Source organism: Ovis canadensis, chromosome 2, assembly GCF_042477335.2.
Source record: "Ovis canadensis isolate MfBH-ARS-UI-01 breed Bighorn chromosome 2, ARS-UI_OviCan_v2, whole genome shotgun sequence".
Taxonomy (NCBI): Eukaryota; Metazoa; Chordata; class Mammalia; order Artiodactyla; family Bovidae; genus Ovis; species Ovis canadensis.
In genome coordinates, this window is record NC_091246.1 from 49,468,888 (window position 1) to 49,491,557 (window position 22,670).

General features: G+C 46.1%; 1 protein-coding gene across 5 annotated transcripts in view; it reads right to left on the bottom strand.

Moving 5' to 3' along the window:
* GALNT12 (polypeptide N-acetylgalactosaminyltransferase 12) overlaps nucleotides 1-22,670 on the bottom strand; it is a 48,900-nt gene that overhangs the window by 10,054 nt on the left and 16,176 nt on the right. The window contains exons 1-5 of one of the 5 annotated variants that reach the window (XM_069576089.1): nucleotides 21,945-22,414; nucleotides 11,522-11,691; nucleotides 6,000-6,189; nucleotides 2,837-3,022; nucleotides 1,530-1,647 (exon numbers count right to left, since the gene is read on the bottom strand). In XM_069576089.1, the coding sequence (XP_069432190.1) occupies nucleotides 1,530-1,647; nucleotides 2,837-3,022; nucleotides 6,000-6,189; nucleotides 11,522-11,691; nucleotides 21,945-22,309 (1,029 nt within the window). In that variant the 5' untranslated portion in view covers nucleotides 22,310-22,414. Of the gene's footprint in view, nucleotides 1-1,364; nucleotides 1,648-2,836; nucleotides 3,023-5,999; nucleotides 6,190-11,521; nucleotides 11,692-21,944; nucleotides 22,415-22,670 lie in introns of those variants that run through there. The other 4 variants (XM_070292246.1, XM_070292245.1, XM_069576088.1 and 1 more) reach the window with 4 other exon arrangements.

Sequence of the window (22,670 nt, forward strand, 5' to 3'; positions counted from 1 at the left end):
AAGCCATCGGAACCCAGACCCCAGAATCCATGCACGAAGGCTCATGCACGAAGGCTCATGCACTTGACGCCTAGGAGCACCCACAGTAGGCCTCACTGGGAACTCACTTATTTATTAGGTAAAGCACATGCTGATTACCTGGTCTCCTAGCCACAGAAGATAGGAAAGCAGCAAGTAAGAAGAGAGGTTTGGAAGGGGGAAAGGAAGGGCTTCTAGAGGCAGGCAGAGCAGCCTGACACCTAGGGAAGAGGCAGAAAGACTGTTAAAAGCACACCCCAAAACTCAGCACACAGCCCTCTGGAGCCCTTTCATGGACATATGACCAAAGATAGCTGCTGCTGCTGCTAAGTCACGTCAGTTGTGTCCGACTATGTGCGACCCCATAGACGGCAGCCCACCAGGTTCCTCTGTCCCTGGGATTCTTCAGGCAAGAACACTGGAGTGGGTTGCCATTTCCTTCTCCAATGCATTAAAGTGAAAAGTCTAAGTGAAGTCACTCAGTCGTGTCCGACTCTTCGCGACCCCATGGACTGTAGCCTATCAGGCTCCTCTGTCCATGGGATTTTCCAGGCAAGAGTACTGGAGTGGGTTGCCATCTGATGCTTATAATGGGGGGCAGGTTTGAGTCTTCAGTGGAGGGCCAAAGTGTTATTTATTAATTCTTTTAAAGCAGCAGACCATATAAGATATTCTTCAATTTGAAAATTTTCCGTTTAAAAGCACAAACATCGACATAAGGTTTTGATACTTAAAATGCAAGATTCAGTTAACTAGGAAATCTACCAGAATGCTAAAGCTTTCCCAAAGGGGCATCTGTGTATCACACACAGCAGAATCAATGTATGGGCTTGTTACAAAATGCAGACATCCAGTCCCTACCGTAAGTCTATCAAATCTGACTTTCCAGAGACCATGCCTATGAATCTGCCTTTTTAACAAGTTTCCCTAACAAATCTTATAGATGTCAAAGTTTGAAAGTCACTGTGCCCAATAAATGGCGAAGAAAATGGCAACCCACTCCAGTATTCTTGCTGGGAGAATCCCATGGACAGAGGAGCCTGGTGGGCTACAGTTCATGGGGTCGCAAAGAGTCGGACACAACTGAAGTGATTTAGCAAGCATGTGCCAAATAAAGAGGCTACTTTATCAAGCAGCCAAGCAAATCAAGGCTCCAAAACATGGGCTCAGGAGGCAGGCGCCTGTGTTTAAGCGCAGTGTCTGTCACGCGCTCTTTGAGTGATCTTGGGCCAGTCACTTCCCCCTCCACCTGCCATCCCTCCCCTCAGTAGAGTAAAAGAACTAGGTGACTTCCAAGAACTTTAGCAGCCCCAAATCTATCAAATGTGTATTTCAAGAGTATTTACAGGATGAGTGTGCCATTGTATTCTTCCAGGATTATTGGATAAACTGCCAATATAGAGGAAAAGTCCACCAGGCTCTCCTACCAAAGCCATCATTCCCAGAGAGGGACAAAAAAAAAAAAAAAAACAGGTTAAGAACAAGTAGGAACAGAAGGCTGGAGTACTTACCCTAAAGGAGAATTCGAGGTTTTCTCCACCCCAAACTTCCATTCCTATATCATAAGACCCCAGGTATTCAAAGTATTTCTTACTCACAGCAAACAGCCCACCAGCCATCGTTGGAGATCTAGAAGCATGTGAACCATAATTCGAGGTGAGCAGCAGGAAATCATCACAGCTGGTTTCTACCACAAACCTTAAGTCCATTCACTCACATAAGCACACCCCGAGTTCACGCTCTCTGCCTGGAGCTAAGATGGGCCAGCAGCTGGATGTCCCCCACAGCCCCTGCCCCATAGCCCCTGCCCTGGGGAAGCTCATGGACATCTCACTAGGCAACACAGAACTCTGCGGGTGACTAAGGTCAACCCGGGACCCTGTGGAAATACAGAAGCCATGAGATGGGGAGGGAGGTAGGCAGGGCTGAGTTTCTCGGAGGAGGCACGGTCTGCAGAACAAAGGGGAGTTAGCCCAGAAGAGGAATGACTGATTTTCCGACAAGACAGGAGCATGACCACAGGCCTAAGGGTGAGAGAAACCCTTGAACTTCTAGGAGCACAGACAACAGAGAGAGATAAGCAGTGAGAGAGCAAGGTCTGAGAGGACGGCAGGAGCCAGGCTGGGTGGCACTGCCCAGAAAACTCCTTAAGGAAAAGAAACAGGACACCAAAGGATGAATATTGTGTGATTCTACTCATATGAGGTGCATAAAATAGGGAAATCCAGAGATGGTGAGTTAACAGGGGTTGGAGGAGGGGAGGAAAGTGAGGTATTGCTTCATGAGTTCAGAGTTTCTAAACAGGACTTCCCAGGCGGGGCAGTGGTAAAGAACCCACCTGCCAAGCAGGAGACCCAGGTTCAATCCCTGGGTTGGGAAGATTCCCCCAGAGAAGGAAATGGTAATCCACTCCAGTATTCTTTCCTGGGAAATCCCATGGACAAAGGAGCCTGGCAGGCTACAGTCTATGGGTCACAAAGTGTCAGACATGACTTAGCAACTAAACAACAACAACATTGGGTGATGGAAAAGTTCTGGAAATATATAGAGGTGATGGTTGTACAATACTGTGAATGTGTGTGATGCTAGTGAATTGTGCATTTAAAAATGGTTAAAAGGTAAATTTTATGTTATGCATACTTACCAAAATGATTAAACTATAACAATATAAATCCACATGTATAGCAAAGATTTTTATCAAAAATAAACAAATACTCTGGAAAATGAAAAGAGAGGCAACAGCTAACTATCCCTCCCGAGGGCCTTCACTGACAAGTTAGCCAGATGCAGTGAGGCACTCAAAGAAGTAGCCCCCGACCTGATGACATCGATGGGGGAACGCATGCGGATCCTCTCCTTTTCAGGAACCATGTGCCACGTGAACACCAGCCGCCAGTCAAAACCGCCGATCTGGGGCTCCCCAGCATTCCCCAGGTACTCGAAGGTGTTCCAGTCAATGACATCAATCACAGGGCACACCACTGCCGACTCCTTTTCATGGATCCTGGAAACAACCAGAACACTCTGACATTCTACCATGTACGGGCAGCAGGAGGACCACCAGGAAGCCTGAGAATTGAGTCTCCTCAGCCTTCCACCGAAAGGAGGAACACCTGTGTGAGAAAGGCTTGCTTCCCTTATTCCAGGTGTCTACAGCCAGGTCGGCCCCGGCAGGTGAACATCATGGGGGTGCTGGGCAGATGCGGGGCAGGCACAAGGATTCTATCCCTGATATGTAAAGTGCTATAGCTTTAATAGTCTGATTCCGTCTAAAGATATTCTGGTTAAACTTGAATCCTTCTATGAAAGTCACAATGTCAAAATCCAAGCTAACTTTTAAAACAGAAAGCAGACTTTCAGTTTCTCAAGACTGTAAGCGATTTCTTCCTGTAATCACAATGAAACATCTTAAAGTCAAGAAATAATTATTTCCTTATGAACAGAGATGCACCCAGACCAAAGGGTCTGCTTTGGAACTAGCAAATAAATTTTAATCCTGCCCCTTATTTGCTGTGTGACATTAGTGTTGTCACCTAACCACTCAGAGCCTGTTGCCTCTGAAACAATAATACATACTTGGAGGGTTAACGTGGACTCCCTAACAGAACATTTGTAAGAGGCTGGCAGAGAACCTGGAACTACAGCTAAACTTTTCTTTTAGTCTTCTTTGGGACTAAATGTTACATATAGCGGAAAATGTGATATTTCTTGTTGCAGCCATCAGCCTGTGCATAGGCTTCAGTGATTCTCTCTACAATCACTCTTACAAGCCCAGCCATCTTTCAGCAGGCTTCCAGACTGTGTTTCTTTGCATCTGACAGCACACCAGGAAGCATGAACTGGACCACATGTGAACATTAGATTTCTCTGGATCATATTTTGGGGGCAGTTCTCTAGAATCTAACACCTATAAACCATAAACCTGTGACTTGCACCCAGCGGGTTGGAACCAGGGGTAGTCTAATTTCTACAAGAAAGGGAAAACTAGGGGGAGCCAGTATTGGAATAAAGGATTCTAAATCACGGTTAGAGAATGTGCTGGCCCAGTTGTAGCAATTACTGCTTAACTGCTTCCTGGCATCTTGGGAGCCAAGGACCAGGGATACCAAACATCCCACAGTCCAGTCCTACACAGCAAAGAATGCTTCTGCCCCAGATACCAACAGCAGCTCATAAGATGCCAGGAGCACAACCTCATTAATGTGACAACCAAGAACATCTTCCACTTTCAAAAGCCCCTAAAGGGAAGGGATTACTGTGTCTGGCTGAGACTACACAGGGACAGTCTACAGTCCAGTGTCTCAACTCTGAGGCATACCCAATTCCCTGGGAGCTTTTGAAACATCCAGAAGGCCAGGAACCACCCCAGAAATTCAGATCCAAATAGTCTGCTACAGGACCAGGACTTTTTAAAGTTCCCCAGCTATTTCTAATGGGTAACCAGGGGAGAATCCCCCTGACTCCAGGTATGGAACAAAGATGTGATTATGTGGAATGCCACCTCACTCTCTCCAAAGGGTAGACTGGAGTGGAATGGAATTCCAGATGGCATTTATGCATCAGCTGAAGGGGAAAAGCGTACACCCCGCCTATGATTTTAGGTAGGACTAGAGGTGGCCCTCTGCAGGCAACGTACAGGCAGGAGGGAAGGGTGAACCCATTAGGCCAGATTCCAGAGGGAGCACCCAGCTGTCACTATGTTTTAAGTGATCTCAAGATTCTAGCACTAGCCTGAGGAACCCTGAGTCCTTGCTGCTGCTGAAGCCCACTAGAGCTGAGCGAGGAGAATGAGGCATCAAAGGTCCAGGATGGCAGAAGTGTCACAGCAGAGCCTGGTCTCATGCAGGAAGGAAGGCGAGGGGGTCCCCAGCTCTTCCAGATAGATCTTGGCAACCAAGCACTGGGGGCCAGGGGAAAGTAGTTTTCCAAATGCACAAACTCTGATCTTCCAGCCCTCTACCCACTCCCCACAGTGGGGACCAAGCAGAGAACCTGCCCCTCCCTAGACATTCCTCTTGTACCTGGAGGAGCTCAGAGCTTGCCAGCTCAGCTCCTGATGCAGAATCAGTAGAATAGGGAGGGAAACAGGGAAGAGAAGAGAACAAAAGTCAGCCGAGGGTGAGCTGTAAGAGGCTGTGGGACAGCAGGAGAAATGGCGTTGAAGCTGTGGTTGTATTTATGCTTTCATGACTCCATAAAAAGATATTAAAAATAATATTTTATGACTATGGTGGTGGTGGTGGTTTAGCCGCTAAGTCGTGTCCGACTCTTGCGACCCCATGGACTATACCCTGCCAAGCTCCTCTGTCCATGGGATTCTCCAGCCAAGAATACTGGAGTGGGTTGCCATTTCCTTCTCCAGGGGATCTTCCCAACCCAGCAATCAAACCCAGGTCTCCTGCATTGCAGGTAGATTCTTTACCAACTGAGCTACAAGGGATGCCCATATTTTATGACTATATTATAGGTATAAAGACAAACCAGGCTATATTCATTATTGTGATATTCACTTTCCATTCTGATTTTAAAAGAAATTATCACAATTTTTTGGGGGGTCCCTTAAAGTTTCACAGGTGGGCCCTAGGCATTGTTGGTACTGGGTGTAATGGATAAGACAGCTGGCTTGAAGGAAATACATCAAAACATATTCTCTAGGAATACAATTCTATGTGACTTTTTTTCTTGGTTGATCATACTAAGTTTTCTACAATAAATGTGTAAAATAAGCAGTAATAAAAGCAAACACTCATCTGGGGCCTCTTATCTACTGGTATGTTCTAAGTGCTGGCTATATATTAACTAACTTAACCGCCTCTACAGCTCCAGGATATCCCCTCCACATGGGAGGACACATCCCCTCCACATGGGAGGACACATCCCCTCCACGCCACGGGACAGAGGCTTTGGCCAAGGAGCATCTGAGCCCAGCACCCCTACCTCCCATGCCAGTTTGTCGGGGACCCCACCACCCACAGACGCACCTCTGCAGCAGCGGCTCCAGCCACCCCTCATGGCACTCGCAGTGGCAGTCCAGAAAAGTCAACACGTCACCCTTGGCCACGGAGGCCCCTAGCAGCCGTGCTCGCACCAGGCCCTCCCTCTTGTTGGCGCGGATCAGGCGGACCTTGGGCAACCCCGCCAGCTCGGTGGCCAGGCGCTCCTTCAGGTGCTCTGCAGAGGCAAGCAGGACAACGAGGGTCACACCACACATCCCCAGCCGTGTCCTCCCAGGACCTCCCTGTCCTGAAAAGAAACTAAATAGGCACGCGCCTCCTTTGTTCTGCACCAGGGATATCCTCACTGCACCGGGAATCAAGCCTGGAAGCCCCCGGAAGGCTGGGAGGCAGGGATGGAGGATTCTAGAACCATTGAAGAAGGGCTCCCTCTCAAAACACAGGTAGGTAGATCTGTGCTCTTGCAAGGGGTGAATGTGGCATGTGGATCTGTCTCAATAAAGCTATCCCCCGCCACCAAAAGGACCTTGACTTGTGAACATTTAAATAAAAGCACAAGAGCCATCCATTCACAATTTTTCCAAAAAATTCTTATATAAATGTTATGTTAATATGTAATACATCATAAAATTTTAATATACATGGAACTATGTTAACATAGATTTTATTTATAATTACATTAATCCAAATTTTCTCAGAAGCACAATTCCGTTGACACAGTAATAATAATAATGGTAATAATAATAACACTAAGCCAACATTAGAAGGCTTAGTGTGCTAATTACTACTGTCCAAGTGATCCACATAACTCACCATATGAAGTAAGTACTACTGTGTGTGTGTGTTCAGTCACTCAGCCACATCCCACACTTTGCGACCCTAAGGACTAGAGCCTGCCAGGCTCCTCTGTCCATGGGATTTTCCAGGCAAGAATGCTGGAGTAGGTGGCTATTTCCTCCTCCAGGGGATCTTCCTGACCCAGGGATCAAACCTGAGTCTCCTGTGTCTCCTGCACTGCAGGTGGATTCTTTACCACTGAGTCACCTGGGAAGCCCCTACTACTACAGTACTACTACTGTACCCATTTTATGGATGAGAACACTGAGGCTAGAGAGGCTAAGTGATGAGCTGGGGTCCCAGACAAGAGAGCGGAGGGGCTGTGATTTGAACCCAAGGACTCAGGCTCGAGTCCACAGCCTTAACACTGCCTCCAGAGCTCTCTCCTACAGTTTCTCATCCTTATTAAACAAATCCAAAATTTGTCAGGAGGACATGCTTACCCCATTTTGCAGAAGAGGAAACAAGTCCTTATGAGCTGAAAGGACAGGCACACAGCTAGAACTGGCCCCTGGACTCCTGACTCCACACACAGGCCCTGGAACTAAAGGCGCCAATTCACACCCCTCAGTGGGTCAGGTGGGAACCACTCAGCAAAATAAAAAGGACAGCATCTCCCCACATTGATTGATACATGGGCTTTGTCTCAAAGTTATCCTCAGTCATCAGTGAAGGGGAAAACCTTGTTAAATGTCCTAAGTTGCTTTGTTGTTGGTGAAATGTTTCTCTAAATATTCTTGATACTCAAACAAAAAACAAAAACAAACATTCATTGATTGATTTTTCAACCCTAAATATAATTGCGTACAAGTGGATAGCAGGAATAAGGGAGGAGACTTCCCAAGCAAAGCTAATTAGTAGCAGGGCCCAGTGAACATACAGGAAAATGCTGGTGCAGCTCTCCACTACTCATTATGGGTTTGGTCGGCATCAATCTTCTGTCTGCCTGAACTGTCTTATCCCATCCTGGAAGGTGCTGACAACTCTCATTGGCTCAGGCTGACACTGCAGGAAGGGTGTGAGGAGGGTGCAGGAAGGGTGGGAGGAGAGCACAGGGCAGGTCTTCTTCCTCCAGTACAGGCTGAGGGGAGAATCCTGGTTTATACATCATCACCATGAGGATGGAAAACCTTGGCCCCACAGAACCTTGTATTTACAGGAGAACTGAATTGTGCTGAAGGGGTTCGTACCATATTCCTGCCTGCTGAGCAGTGGCTTCGTCCCATAAAAAGAAATAATTGATGTCTACTTCTGAATGAATACATTTCTGAAAGTTTCATGCACTTTACAGTTTTTAAAATATTTCCTAAAAACAGAAGTTATCATTGAACAAGTGCCAGCAATGTGCCAGGTCCTAACAAGCTACCACCTCATTTAATCCTCACAATGACCCTGGAAAGTAAGAACTACTATTATACCCTTTTACAGGACTGGAAGCCAAGGTTGAAACTGGTTAAGCTCCATGCTCAAGGCTATACGGCTGCAAAATGTTGGAGCTGGGATTCTAGTCTATGCGGTGTGACTCAGAACCAGTGTCTACATAGACATATTTAAAACAACCCTGGGAGGAAAGAAAATGGAGACACATCCTACTAATATGCTGGCTGCTACGTGAGATTCTGTGCTACACGTGATCTCATTCATTCCTCACCACAAATCTCAGATTTAAATGTGCTGTGCTAAGTCACTGTTGCTGCTAAGTCACTTCAGTCGTATCCAACTCTGTGAGACCCCACAGACAGCAGCCCACCAGGCTCCCCCGTCCCTGGGATTCTCCAGGCAAGAACACTGGAGTGGGTTGCCATTTCCTTTTCCAATGCATGAAAGTGAAAAGTGAAAATAAAGTCACTCAGTCATGTCCGATTCTTTGTGACCCTGTGGACTGCAGCCCACCAGGCTCCTCCGTCCATGGGATTTTCCAGGCAAGAGTACTGGAGTGGGGTGCCACTGCCTTCTCTGAGTTGTGTCCAACTCTTTGCGACTCTGTGGACTGTAGCCCACCAGGCTCCTCTGTCAATGGGATTCTCCGGGCAAGAGTACTGGAGTGGGTTGCCATACCCTACTCCAGGGAATCTTTTGGACCCAGGAATTGAACCTAAGCCTCTTACGTCTCCTGTACTGGCAGGCAGGTTCTTTACCACTAGTGCCCTCCAGGAAGCCCTGATTTAAGTGTAGATAAACCCATTTACAGATGAGAAACCAAGAATCAGAAGACAAGTGACTTGCCTGAGGTGCCGTGACAGGTTATGGTAAAGCTCACCTACAGCCGCAGACCCCGTACCTCAGTGCCTTGTAGACTACAGTAGGCCTCGGCCTCCAGCCCTGCTTGCGTGCTGCCAGGGGGAATGCCAGCTGTCCCGACTCACTCTCCCCATGCTTTTCAGCTGAGCACATGGCCACCCACCATAGAGATGATGTTCCCAGTCTCCCTCACAAGTAGCTGTCGCCAAGTGACCCTGTTCTACTCAATGGGATGTGAAGGTGACTTCCAAGTGGACTCCTAGTCCCCTGGAAACCCTTCCACTGACAGGAGTAAACAGGAGGTGAAGAGCCAGCCTGGGCTATGCCATCCTTGAGAAAGGGGAAACTCAGGGCAGGAGGAGCCGGGCCCTAACACCATGGAGCTGCCATACTTGCCCTAGTCTATTATCCCAGATTTGCAACAGGAGAGAGAAATCAACTTTTATCTCATGTAAATGTAAATCACTGTTATTTTGTGTTTCTGTGAGAACAGCACACCTACCAGTTAGGACAGATACACAGGCTCTGAGGTCAGACAGACCAGCCTCAGGGCCTGAAGCAGCAGATAAGCAGCGGCTCTACGCCGAAGGGGGTGCCCAGAGGTTGGTGACTGGGTCGGAAACAGGCTCAGCACCACACCCACAGCTTTCCCTGTGGTAAGGCCTTGACATTTCCCCTCTCAAGCTTATCTGACTACTGCTTCACTGACACCACTAACCCCAGCCAGGCAAGGCCACAGCAGCCCCTCGCACATCCTCTTTCCATCCTCACCCCCCATCCCCGCTCCCCAACCCCCAGCATCAGTCAGCCTGTCTCAACAGGGCAGCACAGAGAGTCCCCAAGACCTAGCAACCTCACAGCTCTCCCAACAGCCCTCAGGCAGCTCCCTACAGGCTCCTACTTAAGCTAAATTCCTTCTATTGTCCACCAAGGCCCCACCTGATCTGGCCTCATCCACCCCGAAATCCCATCCCCAGGTCACCCTCCACTGGCTGGTGGTCTGACCCTGAGAATGGCTGCTTGTTTCAGCTTCTGCACCTGCTGCTCCCAGCCCGGGCCCCCTGCCCAGACCTTCACTGGGCTGCCTCCTTCTTCATACTGTTGTTGTTCGACTCTTTGCAACCTCATGAACTGCAGCACACCAGGCTTCCCTGTCCTTCACTGTCCCTGGAGTTTACAGCTTTTGGCTTTAAAGAGGCCTCCCTGATCTCCATCAGCTAGAGTAGTCCTGGTCCCCAAGCTCTAGGCATTCTCCTATTCCCATTATTCTTTCAGGGCACTTTCTACTCATGCTGTAGTATAGTATCAGGTTCTATTATGTAAGCTGTATATTGTATTACGTGATATATGTGTGATATATATATATAGTGTTGTATTATGTGATGCATGTGTTATGTTCTTCGCGTGTTTATTGACCATCTCAACCCACAGCTCTAGAATGTGAGTTTTACAAGGGCACAGATTTATCTTGTTTCCCATAGAACCCCCAGCACCCAGCACATGCTCAAAAAAAGCTTCCTGAATAATAAAGGGCCAGCCTCAGCCTGCACGTGAATTGCTGGATCCCAGGTCACTGGTCAGGCCTGTAGGAACACCGACCATCCTTTCAATGGAATGTCTCACCCTGGCTTCAGTTCTTCTTCTGTCTGGACTGCCCCTTTTCTATTTCATCTCAAAGTCAGTATCTTAGGCCAAAGCCCTGAGGTTTTTTTCAGTTCAAGGAGGGCACCACCACTTACCCGGAGACCCAGGCCGGAAGCCCGAGCGTCCTCCTCGCAGCTTAGCCAGTCTCCAGGCCTGCAGACGCTGCCTCCTGAACACCCTCCTCCCACCTGCCTGCCCTCCCCGCCCCTCCAACCTGGGTCACCTCCACAGCTCCCTCATCTCCCTGCAGAGCTTCCCAGTACCCCATTCTCCACACTCCAGTCCACAGGGTTTCCCCAAAGAGCAGACGGCTCTTGCTTGAAATTCTGCCTTGGTTTCTCCCTCAGGACAAAGCCCCAACTCCTCAGCCTTGCGTCTAAGTCCTGCACCCTCTTCCTGCTCCTTTCCTGTTCCTCCCTGCAGCAGCCAGCTCTCCGTCCTTCCTGAACTACTTGCAGATCCTACGCAGTCCACACAGCACTGCAACTCCTTTCCATACCCTGTGCCCTCCACTTGAAACACCCTCCCTCCTCATTTGCAGTCCACAAACTACCCAGCCTTCAAGACTATGGTCAACCACCTGCTCCTGAGCGCCCGGGTGGGTGAGGGTCCCCTCTCTGCCTCCTATAGCACCGAGCGGTAGAGCACTCTGCCATCACGTCTGCATCCCCCTACCCAGCTCCGAGCTCCCTGAGGGCAGGGGCCAGGCCAGGGAGACGCAGGAAGCCCATCCTTCCCGGCCTGTTCTATGCACCCATGTCACACCCGCCTCACAGGCACAGTCACCAAAGGGCAGGCTCCTCCAAGAGCCCAAGTCAGGGGCTCACCTCGATCACTGTAGTCATCTACAAGGATAACTTCTTCTAGCAGGGTGTCTGGGGATGTCTCGAGGACACTGTAAACTGTCCGAAGGAGAGTTGACCAGGCTTCATTATAAAACGCTATGACGACCGATGTCGTGGGCAATTGATCATAATTGTATTTCTTCTCTTTGCACCTGCAAATACAACACAATTTCAGGAATTAAGACCCTATTGGTGACTTGTATACCAGGCCCAGGCTGGTGCTGGGTTTGGAGTGAATGGAACACAGGTCATGGTCTCAGGGCCTCCCTCTGAGAAATGGTAAATAACCTGCTGGGATCTTCCAGAGTCACCCATGATCTAGTAGGAATTCCAGCAGATTCTTTAAAAGATTCTAAAATGATACCTACTGAGCTTGACCTGCAGGATGCTGTTTCTAACTTTAAAGCGATTTTCAGATTTCTGCAACATTCAAACTCAGCAGACTGAGAAAGGAGGGGGTAGTGTCAGCTCTCCCCACCTCACGCCTACCTCTCCCATCTGTCCACGCCCTTCCAGCCCCACTGCTGGGCCTCTGCTCAGACCGCATCCTTTCTTTCTGTTTTTTAAAGACTTTGTTTGATGTGGACCATTTCTAAAGTCTTTGCTGAATATGTTCACCCTTTCTTTAAATTGAATAAATTTCATTTTGAAAACCTCACTGTCATTATTTCCACCATTTCTCTTTGGATCTGTGGAACTAAATGTTAGCTTTTCTTTGTTTTAAAGATTAAGAAAAGTCTTTAACTTTAGGTTTCAGAAAAATACATTTTTTTTCATGTAGTACAAGCAATTAGTTCTTTCTGATGCTTCTAGTGAGCTATGGCAGCTTTTCTATGCAACCTGTCTAGTACTCAGAGGTATGCTAAATCCAGACATAATTAAGCACTAGCTGTGTATTAAATCATTTAATGGCCTCCACAGTCTCAGGAGGTAGGTACTATTACCAGAGAAACACAAATATCACTTATATGTGGAATCTAAAATATGACACAAATGAACTTATTTACAAAACACAAACAGACTCACAGACATAGAAAACAAACTTATGGCTGCCAAAGGGGAAAGCGGGAGAGGGAGGAATGAATTAGGAGTTTGGGATTAGCAGATACAAACTACTATAAATAAAGTAGATAAACAACAAGGTCCTAGTATATAGCACAGGGAACTGTATCCAATATCCTGTAATAAACCAAAATGGAGAAGAATAACGAAATTATTTTGATGTACACCAGAAATTAATACAACACTGTAAATCAACTATACTCCAATTAAAAAGAAAAGATAAAACATCCTTTAAGTGCATTCTCCTTCATGAATTTCAATATACCCTCCTGAATATCTCTAAATTTGCATCCAGGAAAACCATTTCCCTCTTTTTCTAGGCCATAAAAAGCTGTGTATTCTTCAATTAGACAAAGGCAGACATGTATTACTCAGGGTTTCACTTCTGGAAAGACAAAGAGAGCTCAGAAGCAAATTTACTACTAAATCATAGTAAGCCATCTTTTCCTTAACTTTCTGGTATAATCCATATGCTTTGTGAAGGCAGGGGTAGAGTTGTGCTTTCCTCTGTATTTTCTGCATGCTTTGCACTGTATCTAGTAATAATAGTAACATTTATTGAGTGTTTACTATATGATAGGCAGTGTGCTAAACGTTCCACAAGCATTATTCCTTAAAATCTTCTTTAAAAGTCTTCATAAAAACCCTTCTGGATGAGGATACCATAATCTGCACGAGTACAGTATTTTATGGTTATGAATAAATGGGTGTGGCAAATACCTCCTGATCTTTTATGTTTATATTTAGGTTATCACATAAACATCTTTAAAACAATGAAAATTTGCATCCTTTGGAGAACAGGCCAAGAAGGTCCCAGTGGGCACAGGTGTGTTTTATTGGCCCAGAATGCTTTCTCCTTTCTTCACCTTACTGTACTTTGATTTCCCTTTCAGGAACCATGCCTCCTGGACTCTCAAGCTGTATGTTTTGTGCAGGGCTGCACATATACACACATATGGATACATACACAAATATACACATCCCTTTGGGAAGGTTACATGTCCCAGGCCCGGCCAATCAACATTTTCCAGATGACATAAGTTGAGTCCCTATATCCAGAGCCCAGAATAATCTGAATCCAGTTCAAATCCTAGACCTTTCTGTCATAGAAGTCAATATATTTTCTATATGTAAGTCAGTCTGAACTGACTTAAATTAGTCAGTTTAATCAAAAGAACCCCTATCTAAAAGAGAACTTTTTTTTTTTTTAAGTGAATATAGGACTTCCATGAGCTTCCCTGGTAGCTCAGATGGTAAAGAATCTGCCTGCAACACGTGAGATGTGGGTTTGAATCCTGGGTTGAGAAGATTCTCCTGGAGAAGGGAATGGCAACCCACTCCAGTTTCTTGCCTGGAGAATCCTCATAGACAGAGGAGCCTGGCAGGCTACAGTCCATAGGGTTGCAAAGAGTCGGACATGACTGAGTGACTTCACTTTCATTCTTTCACTTTCTTTAGGACTTCCACTCATGGCAGTATGGAAGATTAGGCTTTCCTGGTGGCTCAGATGGTGCCTCTGCCCGGATTTGATCGCTGGGGCAAGAAAATCCCCTGGAGAAGGAAATGGCTACCCACTCCAGTATTCCCGCCTGGAGAATTCCATGAACAGAGGAGCCTGGTGGGATACAGTCCATGGGGTCGAAAACCAGTCAGACACGACTGAGTGACTAACACTTCCACACGTAGTAAAGGACACTTAAAAAATTCTTAATACTTTAAAAAAACTTTTAAATGTATGGATCAGCTTACAGAAAACAAAAAAAGCCCTCAGAGTCCAGGAACAACAAGAAAATATATATACCTGGATATTAGAAGTAGCAGACACAGAACATGAATAAGTATGCTTCTTATGATTAAATAAATAAGAGAACCTCAAACGAAGGACAAAGAAACAAAAATGACAGGAAAATTTAACTCAGTATAGACATCTCACAGTGATGGAGCAAGCCAGCGGACAGTGGAATACTATCATCAAATGCCAAACTGTCAACCTGGAATTAAATACCCAACCTAACTATTTTTCAAGAACAAGAACAAAACAAGAAAACATTTTCAGATAAGTAAAACTGATTGTTTACAACAATAACTTTGTCTATAGCAAGAAATACATGATATATTTCAGGAAGAAGAAAAGAATTCCAGAAAGATCTCCAAGATACAAAGACCACCATTCAGGAAAGAATGATGGGAAGAAAAAATAAGCTTGTGGATAAATGCAAACAAATATTGCATTAAAACAATGTTTAATGTGTTGATTTAAAAAGCAAGACAGAATTAAAATACTGGAATAAAATGACATACAAACTGGGAAAGAAAGTGATCAGTGTTAAAGCATTCCAAGATCTGCTGATTAATTTAGATCTTTTGAGTTGAATATATAATTATATACTTTCTTTTTGTTGTTTTTTAATTTTTTAAAATTTTAATTGGAGGCTAATTACTTTACAATATTGTGGCGGTTTTGCCATACTTCACATGAATCAGCCATGGGTGTACATGTGTTCCCCATCCTGACCCTCCCTCCCACCTCCCTCCCCATCCCATCCCTCAGGGTCATCCCAGTGCACCAGCCCTGAGCACCCTGCCTCATGCATCGAACCTGGAATGGTGATCTATTTCGCATATGGTAATATACATGTTTCAATACTATTCTCTCAAATCACCCCACCCTCACCTTCTCCCACAGAGTCCAATCTGTTCTTTATATCTGTATCTCTTTTACTGTCTTGCATATAGTCATCGTTACCATCTTTCTCAATTCCATATATATGCATTAATATATTGTATTGGTGTTTTTCTTTCTGACTTACTTCACTCTGTATAATAGGCTCCAGTATCATCCACCTCATGAGAACTGATTCAAATGCATTCTTTTTAATAGCTGAGTAATACTCCATCGTGTATATGTACCACAGCTTTCTTATCCATTTGTCTGCCGACGGACATCTAGGTTACTTCTGTGTCCTGGCTTTTGTAAACAGTGCTGCGATGAACACTGGGGTACACATGTCTCTTCCAATTCTGGTTTCCTCGATGTGTATACCCAGCAATGGGATTGCTGGGTCATACGGCAGTTCTATTTCCAGCTTTTTAAGGAATCTCCACCCTGTTCTCCATAGTGGCTGTACTAGTTTGCATTCCCACCAACAGTGTAAAAGGGTTCCTTTTTCTCTGCACTCTCTCCAGCATTTATTGTTTGTAGACTTTTTGATAGCAGCCATTCTGATGGCATGAGATGGTACCTCACGTGGTTTTGATTTGCATTTCTCTGATAATAAGTAATGTTGAGCACCTTTTTATGTGTTTGTTAGCCATCTGTATGTCTTCTTTGGAGAAATGTCTGTCTAGTTCTTTGGCCCAGTTTTTGATTGGGTCCCTTATTTTTCTGGAATTGAGCTGCAGGAGTTACTTGTATATTTTTGAGGTTAATTGTCAGTTGTTTCGTTTGCTATTATTTTCTCCCATTCTGACGGCTCTCTTTTCACCTTGCTTATAGTTTCCTTCATTGTGCAAAAGCTTTTAAGTTTAATTAGGTCCCATTTGTTTATTTTTGCTCTTATTTCCAATATTCTGGGAGGTGGGTCATAGAGGATCCTGCTGTGATGTATGCTGAAGAGTGTTTTGTTTATGTTCTCCTCTAGGAGTTGTATAGTTTCTGGTCTTATGTTTAGATCTTTAATCCATTTTGAGTTTATTTTTTGTGTATGGTATTAGAAAGTGTTCTAGTTTCCTTCTTTTACAAGTGGTTGACCAGTTTTCCCAGCACCACTTGTTAAAGAGATTGTCTTTTCCCCATTGTATATTCTTGCCTCCTTTGTCAAAGATAAGGTGTCCATAGGTGTGTGGATTTATCTCTGGGCTTTCTATTTTGTTCCATTGATCTATGTTTCTGTCTTTGTGCCAGTACCATACTGTCTTGATGACTGTGGCTTTGTAGTAGAGCCTGAAGTCAGGCAGCTTGATTCCTCCAGTTCCATTATTCTTTCCCAAGGTTGCTTAGGCTATTTGAGGTTTTTTGTAATTCCATACAAATTGTGAAATTATTTGTTCTAATTCTCTGAAAAATACTGTTGGTAGCTTGATAGGGATTGCACTGAATTTATAGATTGTTTTGGGTAGTATACTCATTTTCACTATACTGATTCTTCCAATCCATAAACATGGTATATTTTCCCATCTATTTGTGTCATCTTTGATTTCCTTCATCAGTGTTTTATAGTTTTATATATATCTTTTGTTTCTTTAGGTAGATTTATTCCTAAGTATTTTATTCTTTTCATTGCAATGGTGAATAGAATTGTTTCCTTAATTTCTCTGTCTTCTCATTGTTAGTGTATAGGAATGCAAGAGATTTCTGTGTGTTAATTTTATATCCTGAAACTTTATTGTATTCATTAATTAGCTCTAGTAATTTTCTGGTGGCATATTTAGGGTTTTCTATGTAGAGAATCATGTTATATGCAAACAGTGAGAGTTTTACTTCTTCTTTTCCAATCTGGATTCCTTTTTTCTTTTTCTGCTGATTGCTGTGGCCAAAACTTTCAAACCTATGTTGAATAGTAGTGGTGAGAGTGGGCATCCTTGTCTTGGTCCTGACTTTAGGGGAAATGCTTTCAATTTTTCACCATTGAGGATAATGTTTGCTGTGGGTTTATCATATATGGCTTTTATTATGTTGAGGTATGTTCCTTCTACACCTGCTTTCTGGAGGGTTTTTATTATAAATGGATGTTGAACTTTCAAATTTACCACTAAAGATTGGAAATAGATAATTTTCAAATCAGTAGAGTGAGAAAAATGGAAGCAGAAGGGGAGGAAAACCTCTATCAATTAAAAAAAGCAGTATAAAAAAGGAAAAAAAACATAGAAAAAGTATAATAAGCAGAAAGCATAAATAAGATGGCATAATCAAACACTAAAGTTTCAGTAAGCACAGTAAGTATAAATGGACATAAATATTTAGTTAAAGATTGTCAGTCTGGATTTTTTTTTTCAGTGACAACACAAAATCCAGCAACATGTTGATTAGAGACATGCCTAAAATCTAAGGTCACAGGAGTGAAAGGATAGGAGAAAGCATCATGAAACTTCTAACTAAAAAGAACCTGTTCTATAGGCTTAAAGTACTGATTCAAAGAATGGAACCATACTGACAACCACAAGATGGGTCTAATAAGACCCAGTAAAACAGTCTCAGTTTATAACTTTACTGGGGAAGCAGAGAAACAACAGTCTAATAAGCTCCACCCCATGTGTGATGTGTTTTTCCAAAGGTATTGTTGTTAAGAGAACAGACAAGCAGGCTATCTCTCGCAAAAAGAGAAATCGCAACTGACTCCCTGCAAGACACAAACTTTACTTTTGCTGAATTATCTCCTTGGAGCTATGTTGAAACTCTTCACCATCCTAGCACCCAAGTCCTAGTCCTTAAACTCAGACACACACCTGCAACTATAGCATTAATGAGGCTAAAACCAGGGCAAAACATTTGAGAAATGCAAAAACCTGTGTATTATTTATACACTTTTCTAACCAGTGGTTCACAACTCATTAGCGATGGCAGAAAACAGCTGATATTCACACGTGTGGCATCTCCATACGTGTGTGGTGGAACTGCACAGCCCCAAGGGTGCAGTCACTCCAACTTTCTATCCTGCTAAAATAACAGGTCAGAATGCAAATGAGAATGACAGAAGATGATTATCTCAAGAACTGATCAATGAAAACGAAAACTTTCTCCAAGTATTGGTACCTTATTGGCCGCCATCTACTTTGTAAACTGGATATGATTTCACCACTAGTTTCAACTGCATCTAACTTGTTATCAATCCCCATTTTATCTAATTCTGGTATTCTCCCACACCCTCAAAAACACCCATCCTTCCTCTTCAGAGTGAGAAATTCACAGGCTCTAAGCTTTCAACCCTAGTTACACATCAGCCCCAGCCTCGGCCCAACTCAAAACTCTTCCTAATTTTTCTGGGGACGGTCCCTTACATAACTGTTCAAAGTTTCCCAAGGCCACAGACCTAGCTACCTGATTCCCCACTTTGGCCTGTCACCATCTCAGAGTGAAAATTCCCTCTCTTTGCCAGGCTCAAATAAAACAGTATTTGTGCTATACTTTCTAAACTACCATGCAAGGACGTCCTGTCATCCTCCTCCTCCTCCTTGATTCAGTGCCATAACTAAAAATAAATAAGTAAATAAAAGTGTGAGCTAATCCACTGGCGTGCGAATAATGAGCCTTGCAGAAGGGCGGGGGTCTACGTCAAATCTCGAGGACTTAGAGTCAATACTTCAAAGTTTCTCTAGCAGCTATCAAGGCTTGCAGACACCAGAAGAACCAAGCCAAACAGTCCCATAGTAGCTCCTAACTCTTTGCCTATGATAACAGGTTTATCCCCTGTTGGTTAAAAATGTGTGTGGGCCTTGTATATACTCATGTCTGAGTATGTTCTCACTCACACACCCATATATGTCTTTTTCAAAATCTATTTTGTATACCTGAAAGTCTAGAAGGATACACAGCAAAATGTTAACAGTGGTTCTCCTCAGGGTGGTACGTTAATGGATGATTTTTTATTTTTGCTTCCTTGTATATGAAAAATTTTCTAGAGTGAACATGTATTGTTTGGGTAATTAAAATTAATAGATAAATAACTGCCTCCATCTTGAAAGGGAGGAGGGAATAAAAGATTCTGACTCTGCTCCAGATCTATGTTACTTTGGGGGCACAAATTATCCTCTCTAGTAAGACTGGATGCTCCCTCAGGGCCATTTCTGCTATGACATTCAAGGATCCTAACCACACCTCTGCTTGTTACTAATTATAGTTCCAACCCTCTCCCTACCATGACCCTGACGGAACTCCTAAGCTGCTACTCCAGTTTCTCAGGCTAAAATCTCAAGACCTTATCAGGTCCTCCATGCCTGTATGGAATAAACAAGTGAATCTTCATGAAAGGCCCTGACACTACTGGCTACACCTCAGTTATATCAGAAGGCCTGGCTGGGCTGAGACTAACACAGATGGAGCTCACCTTTCTCTCCAGCTAGGCAAGAATGACCCAACAGGCCCTGTTGCAGGAATTAAAAGGCCAGAGGCCTTCACATTCCTTATCACGCTGGGTTTGGATTAACTTCCCAGGGTCAAAGCAACAGCAGGATCTATAAGAAAATCCTGACAGGACACAGGGCAGCTGTGTCACCATGGAGACGGGATACCATAAACCCCACAATGTTTCAAAGGGATTTCACAACCTCGAAGATAAAGGAAGTCGGAACCTGGAAAAGAAAAACTTTATGACCAATCCCTGGATGACTCTTAAAAGCAACCTCCTGAGGGTACTGTTGGCAATAAAACAAGAACTGAGTACATAGTGTGCTCCCAGGTATCAGGTGTTTCATCAACTCCTAGCTTGTGTTATTCCTACTCATCCCTTATTTTGTAGACTGGGAAGCTGAGGCTCAAGAGAGGCCAGATAACTTGCTCAACATCACAGAGCTGATGAACGACAGAGCCACGGTTTTATCTCATAGGAACTGGGTCTGAACCCTGAGTCTGACCTGAAAGCTTCCCCTAGACCTTGCCTCAGTGAGCACCCTTGGAGTTTCAAGGAGATAAACATGTGTTTAACCATTTGGTTGAAGGGGAGGAACTGCTACCAACCCTAACAAACAAAGCTCTACTCAAAAAGATAAACACTGAAGATGCCTAAGGTAAAAGCATAGGCTATGGCACCCCACTCCAGTACTCTTGCCTGGAAAATCCCATGGACAGAGGAGCCTGGTAGGCTGCAGTCCATGGGGTCGCTAAGAGTCGGACACGACTGAGTGACTTCACTTTCACTTTTCACTTTCATGCATTGGAGAAGGAAATGGCAGCCCATTCCAGGGTTCTTGCCTGGAGAATCCCAGGGACGGGGGAGTCTGATGGGCTGCCGTCTATGGGGTCACACAGAGTCGGACACGACTGAAGCGACTTAGCAGCAGCAGCAGACACAAGTAGATCCTGAAAAGCAGCAGAGACAGTGAGGTGCCAACCATCCACACTTTGCCGATGGCTGCAGAGCTGGGTCTCTCCCTGCAGACATGCATGCTCTCTCTGGCCAAGAATCCAGAGGGCAGTTCCCTAAAAATCCTGAAATCAGCACAGTGCCCAAGGGGCCAGGAGGGCCATGTCCCTCAAGCCCAGTTAGTCACTTTCCAGCTCTGGGCCCTTGAGTGAGTCATCTGACCTAAGCCTATTTCCACACCTGTAAGCAGGAAGGACAAGGAGTAGGGAAGGGTGGTGCCTGGTGTACACTGGAAGCTGTCCCACTCCCAGAATCTCCTCTCTGACCCCTCTTTTCCACCAAGTCTTTCAGGAGGGGACTCCAGCAGGGACCTGAAAGACCCCTGCCAAAAGAGGAAAGGCGATAGGCCAGGCTCCACCTGCCAGCCTGTTCCCTTTGCGCTGGGCACAACCCCTCCAGCCAACAGCTCCAACAGGAATGAGACCTCTGACCACACAGGTCCCACAGCTGTGTCACCCACAGGAGCAAGCTAGGCTGAACCAGTGCCAGAAGGAGCCCTTCCCACCAGCTGCTCCTCCCTGTCTTCCTATGGTAAAGCTGAGGAATCCAGCTCCCAGAGAGGGGGAAGGAGGCTTGCTGCTTCTGACCTGCCCTTCTTGCTGCCCTGACCTTTCACCTCACCTGCCCGTGGTTCCCTTCACTCCTGGTTCATTTATGGGCGCCGGCGCACACAGGTGCACACAGGTAAGTGAGTGAAGCCTGTCTGAAGCCGACGGGTCCTTAGCTTAGCCAGAGCAGAAGGTTTCAGGAGGAATTAGACTGGGGGTTGGGGGTCCCTTACAACCCAAGAAGGGCGCCCTAAGGGTCTCATATTAAACCTGTCTGCAGATTTGTCGGTTTCCGAGATTTTTTTTTTTGGGGGGGGGGGGTCACTTTTTAAAACTTTCCTGGTACTCACTCGGTATAGAATCTCTCTGCAGTGCAGAAGACCCGGGTTCGATCCCTGGGTCGGGAAGATCCCCTGGAAAAGGAAATGGCAAACCACTCCAGTATCCTTGCCTGGAAAATCCCATAGACAGAGGAGCCCGGTGGGCTGCGGTCCATGGGGTCGAAAAGAGTCGGGTACGCTGAACGACTAATACTTTTAAAACTTTCTTCACTCCCACACCCCTATGAACTTTCACAGCCCACTTGCGAGTGACTCAACAAGACACGAGCTCCCCAGGTCTTTGGAGAGCCGGGTCCCACCCCGCCACTTCCCCACCGCGGAAACTGAGACGCGGAGACTCAGAGGGCGATGCTCCTCCCGCCACCTGCGGACTCACAGAGGGTTCCAGCGCTCAGGCAGGCGGCGGTGCAACGAGATGCGGTCGCTGAGGTAGATGTTGATCTGGTGTAGCCGCACGCTCTCCTCCTGCAGCCGCAGTTCCTCGCCCTGCAACTGCAGCCGCACTGCCTCGCCGCGGGCGCCCAGAGCGTCCTCGGGCACCGGCGGCCGCGGCAGGACCGGGTCGCGCCGCCCGGAGCGCTGGGTGCGTCGGAGTCCAGGCTCGGCCGCCCGGGCCCCGCGCCGCGCCCGCAGCACCGAGCCCAGTCCGGCGAGTGCTAGCAACACCAACAGTGCCAGCAGCGCCTCCCGGCCGCGCCGCAGCCCTCGCGGGCAGCGTCTCCGCGCTGCACGCCCCAACATACGCCCGCCAGCTCCTGCCAGCGCCTGGCGCGCCCCAGGCGGCGGCGCAGCCCGAGACCCGGATTCCGGAACCGCCGCGCCGCCCCGCCCCCTCCCCGCCCCACCTGCGCCCCGCCCCCTTCCCGCCCTGCCCGCCTGCAGAGGGGGCGAATATTTGCAGGGTACGGACCGAGGAGCTTGGTGGGCTACAGTCCACGGGGTCGCGAAGAGTCGGACACGACTGAGTGACTTCACTTGCACTTTTCACTTTCATGCATTGGAGAAGGAAATGGCAACCCACTCCAGTATTCTTGCCTGGAGAATCCCAGGCACGGAGGAGCCTGGTGGGCTGCCGTCTATGGGGTCGCACAGAGTTGGACAC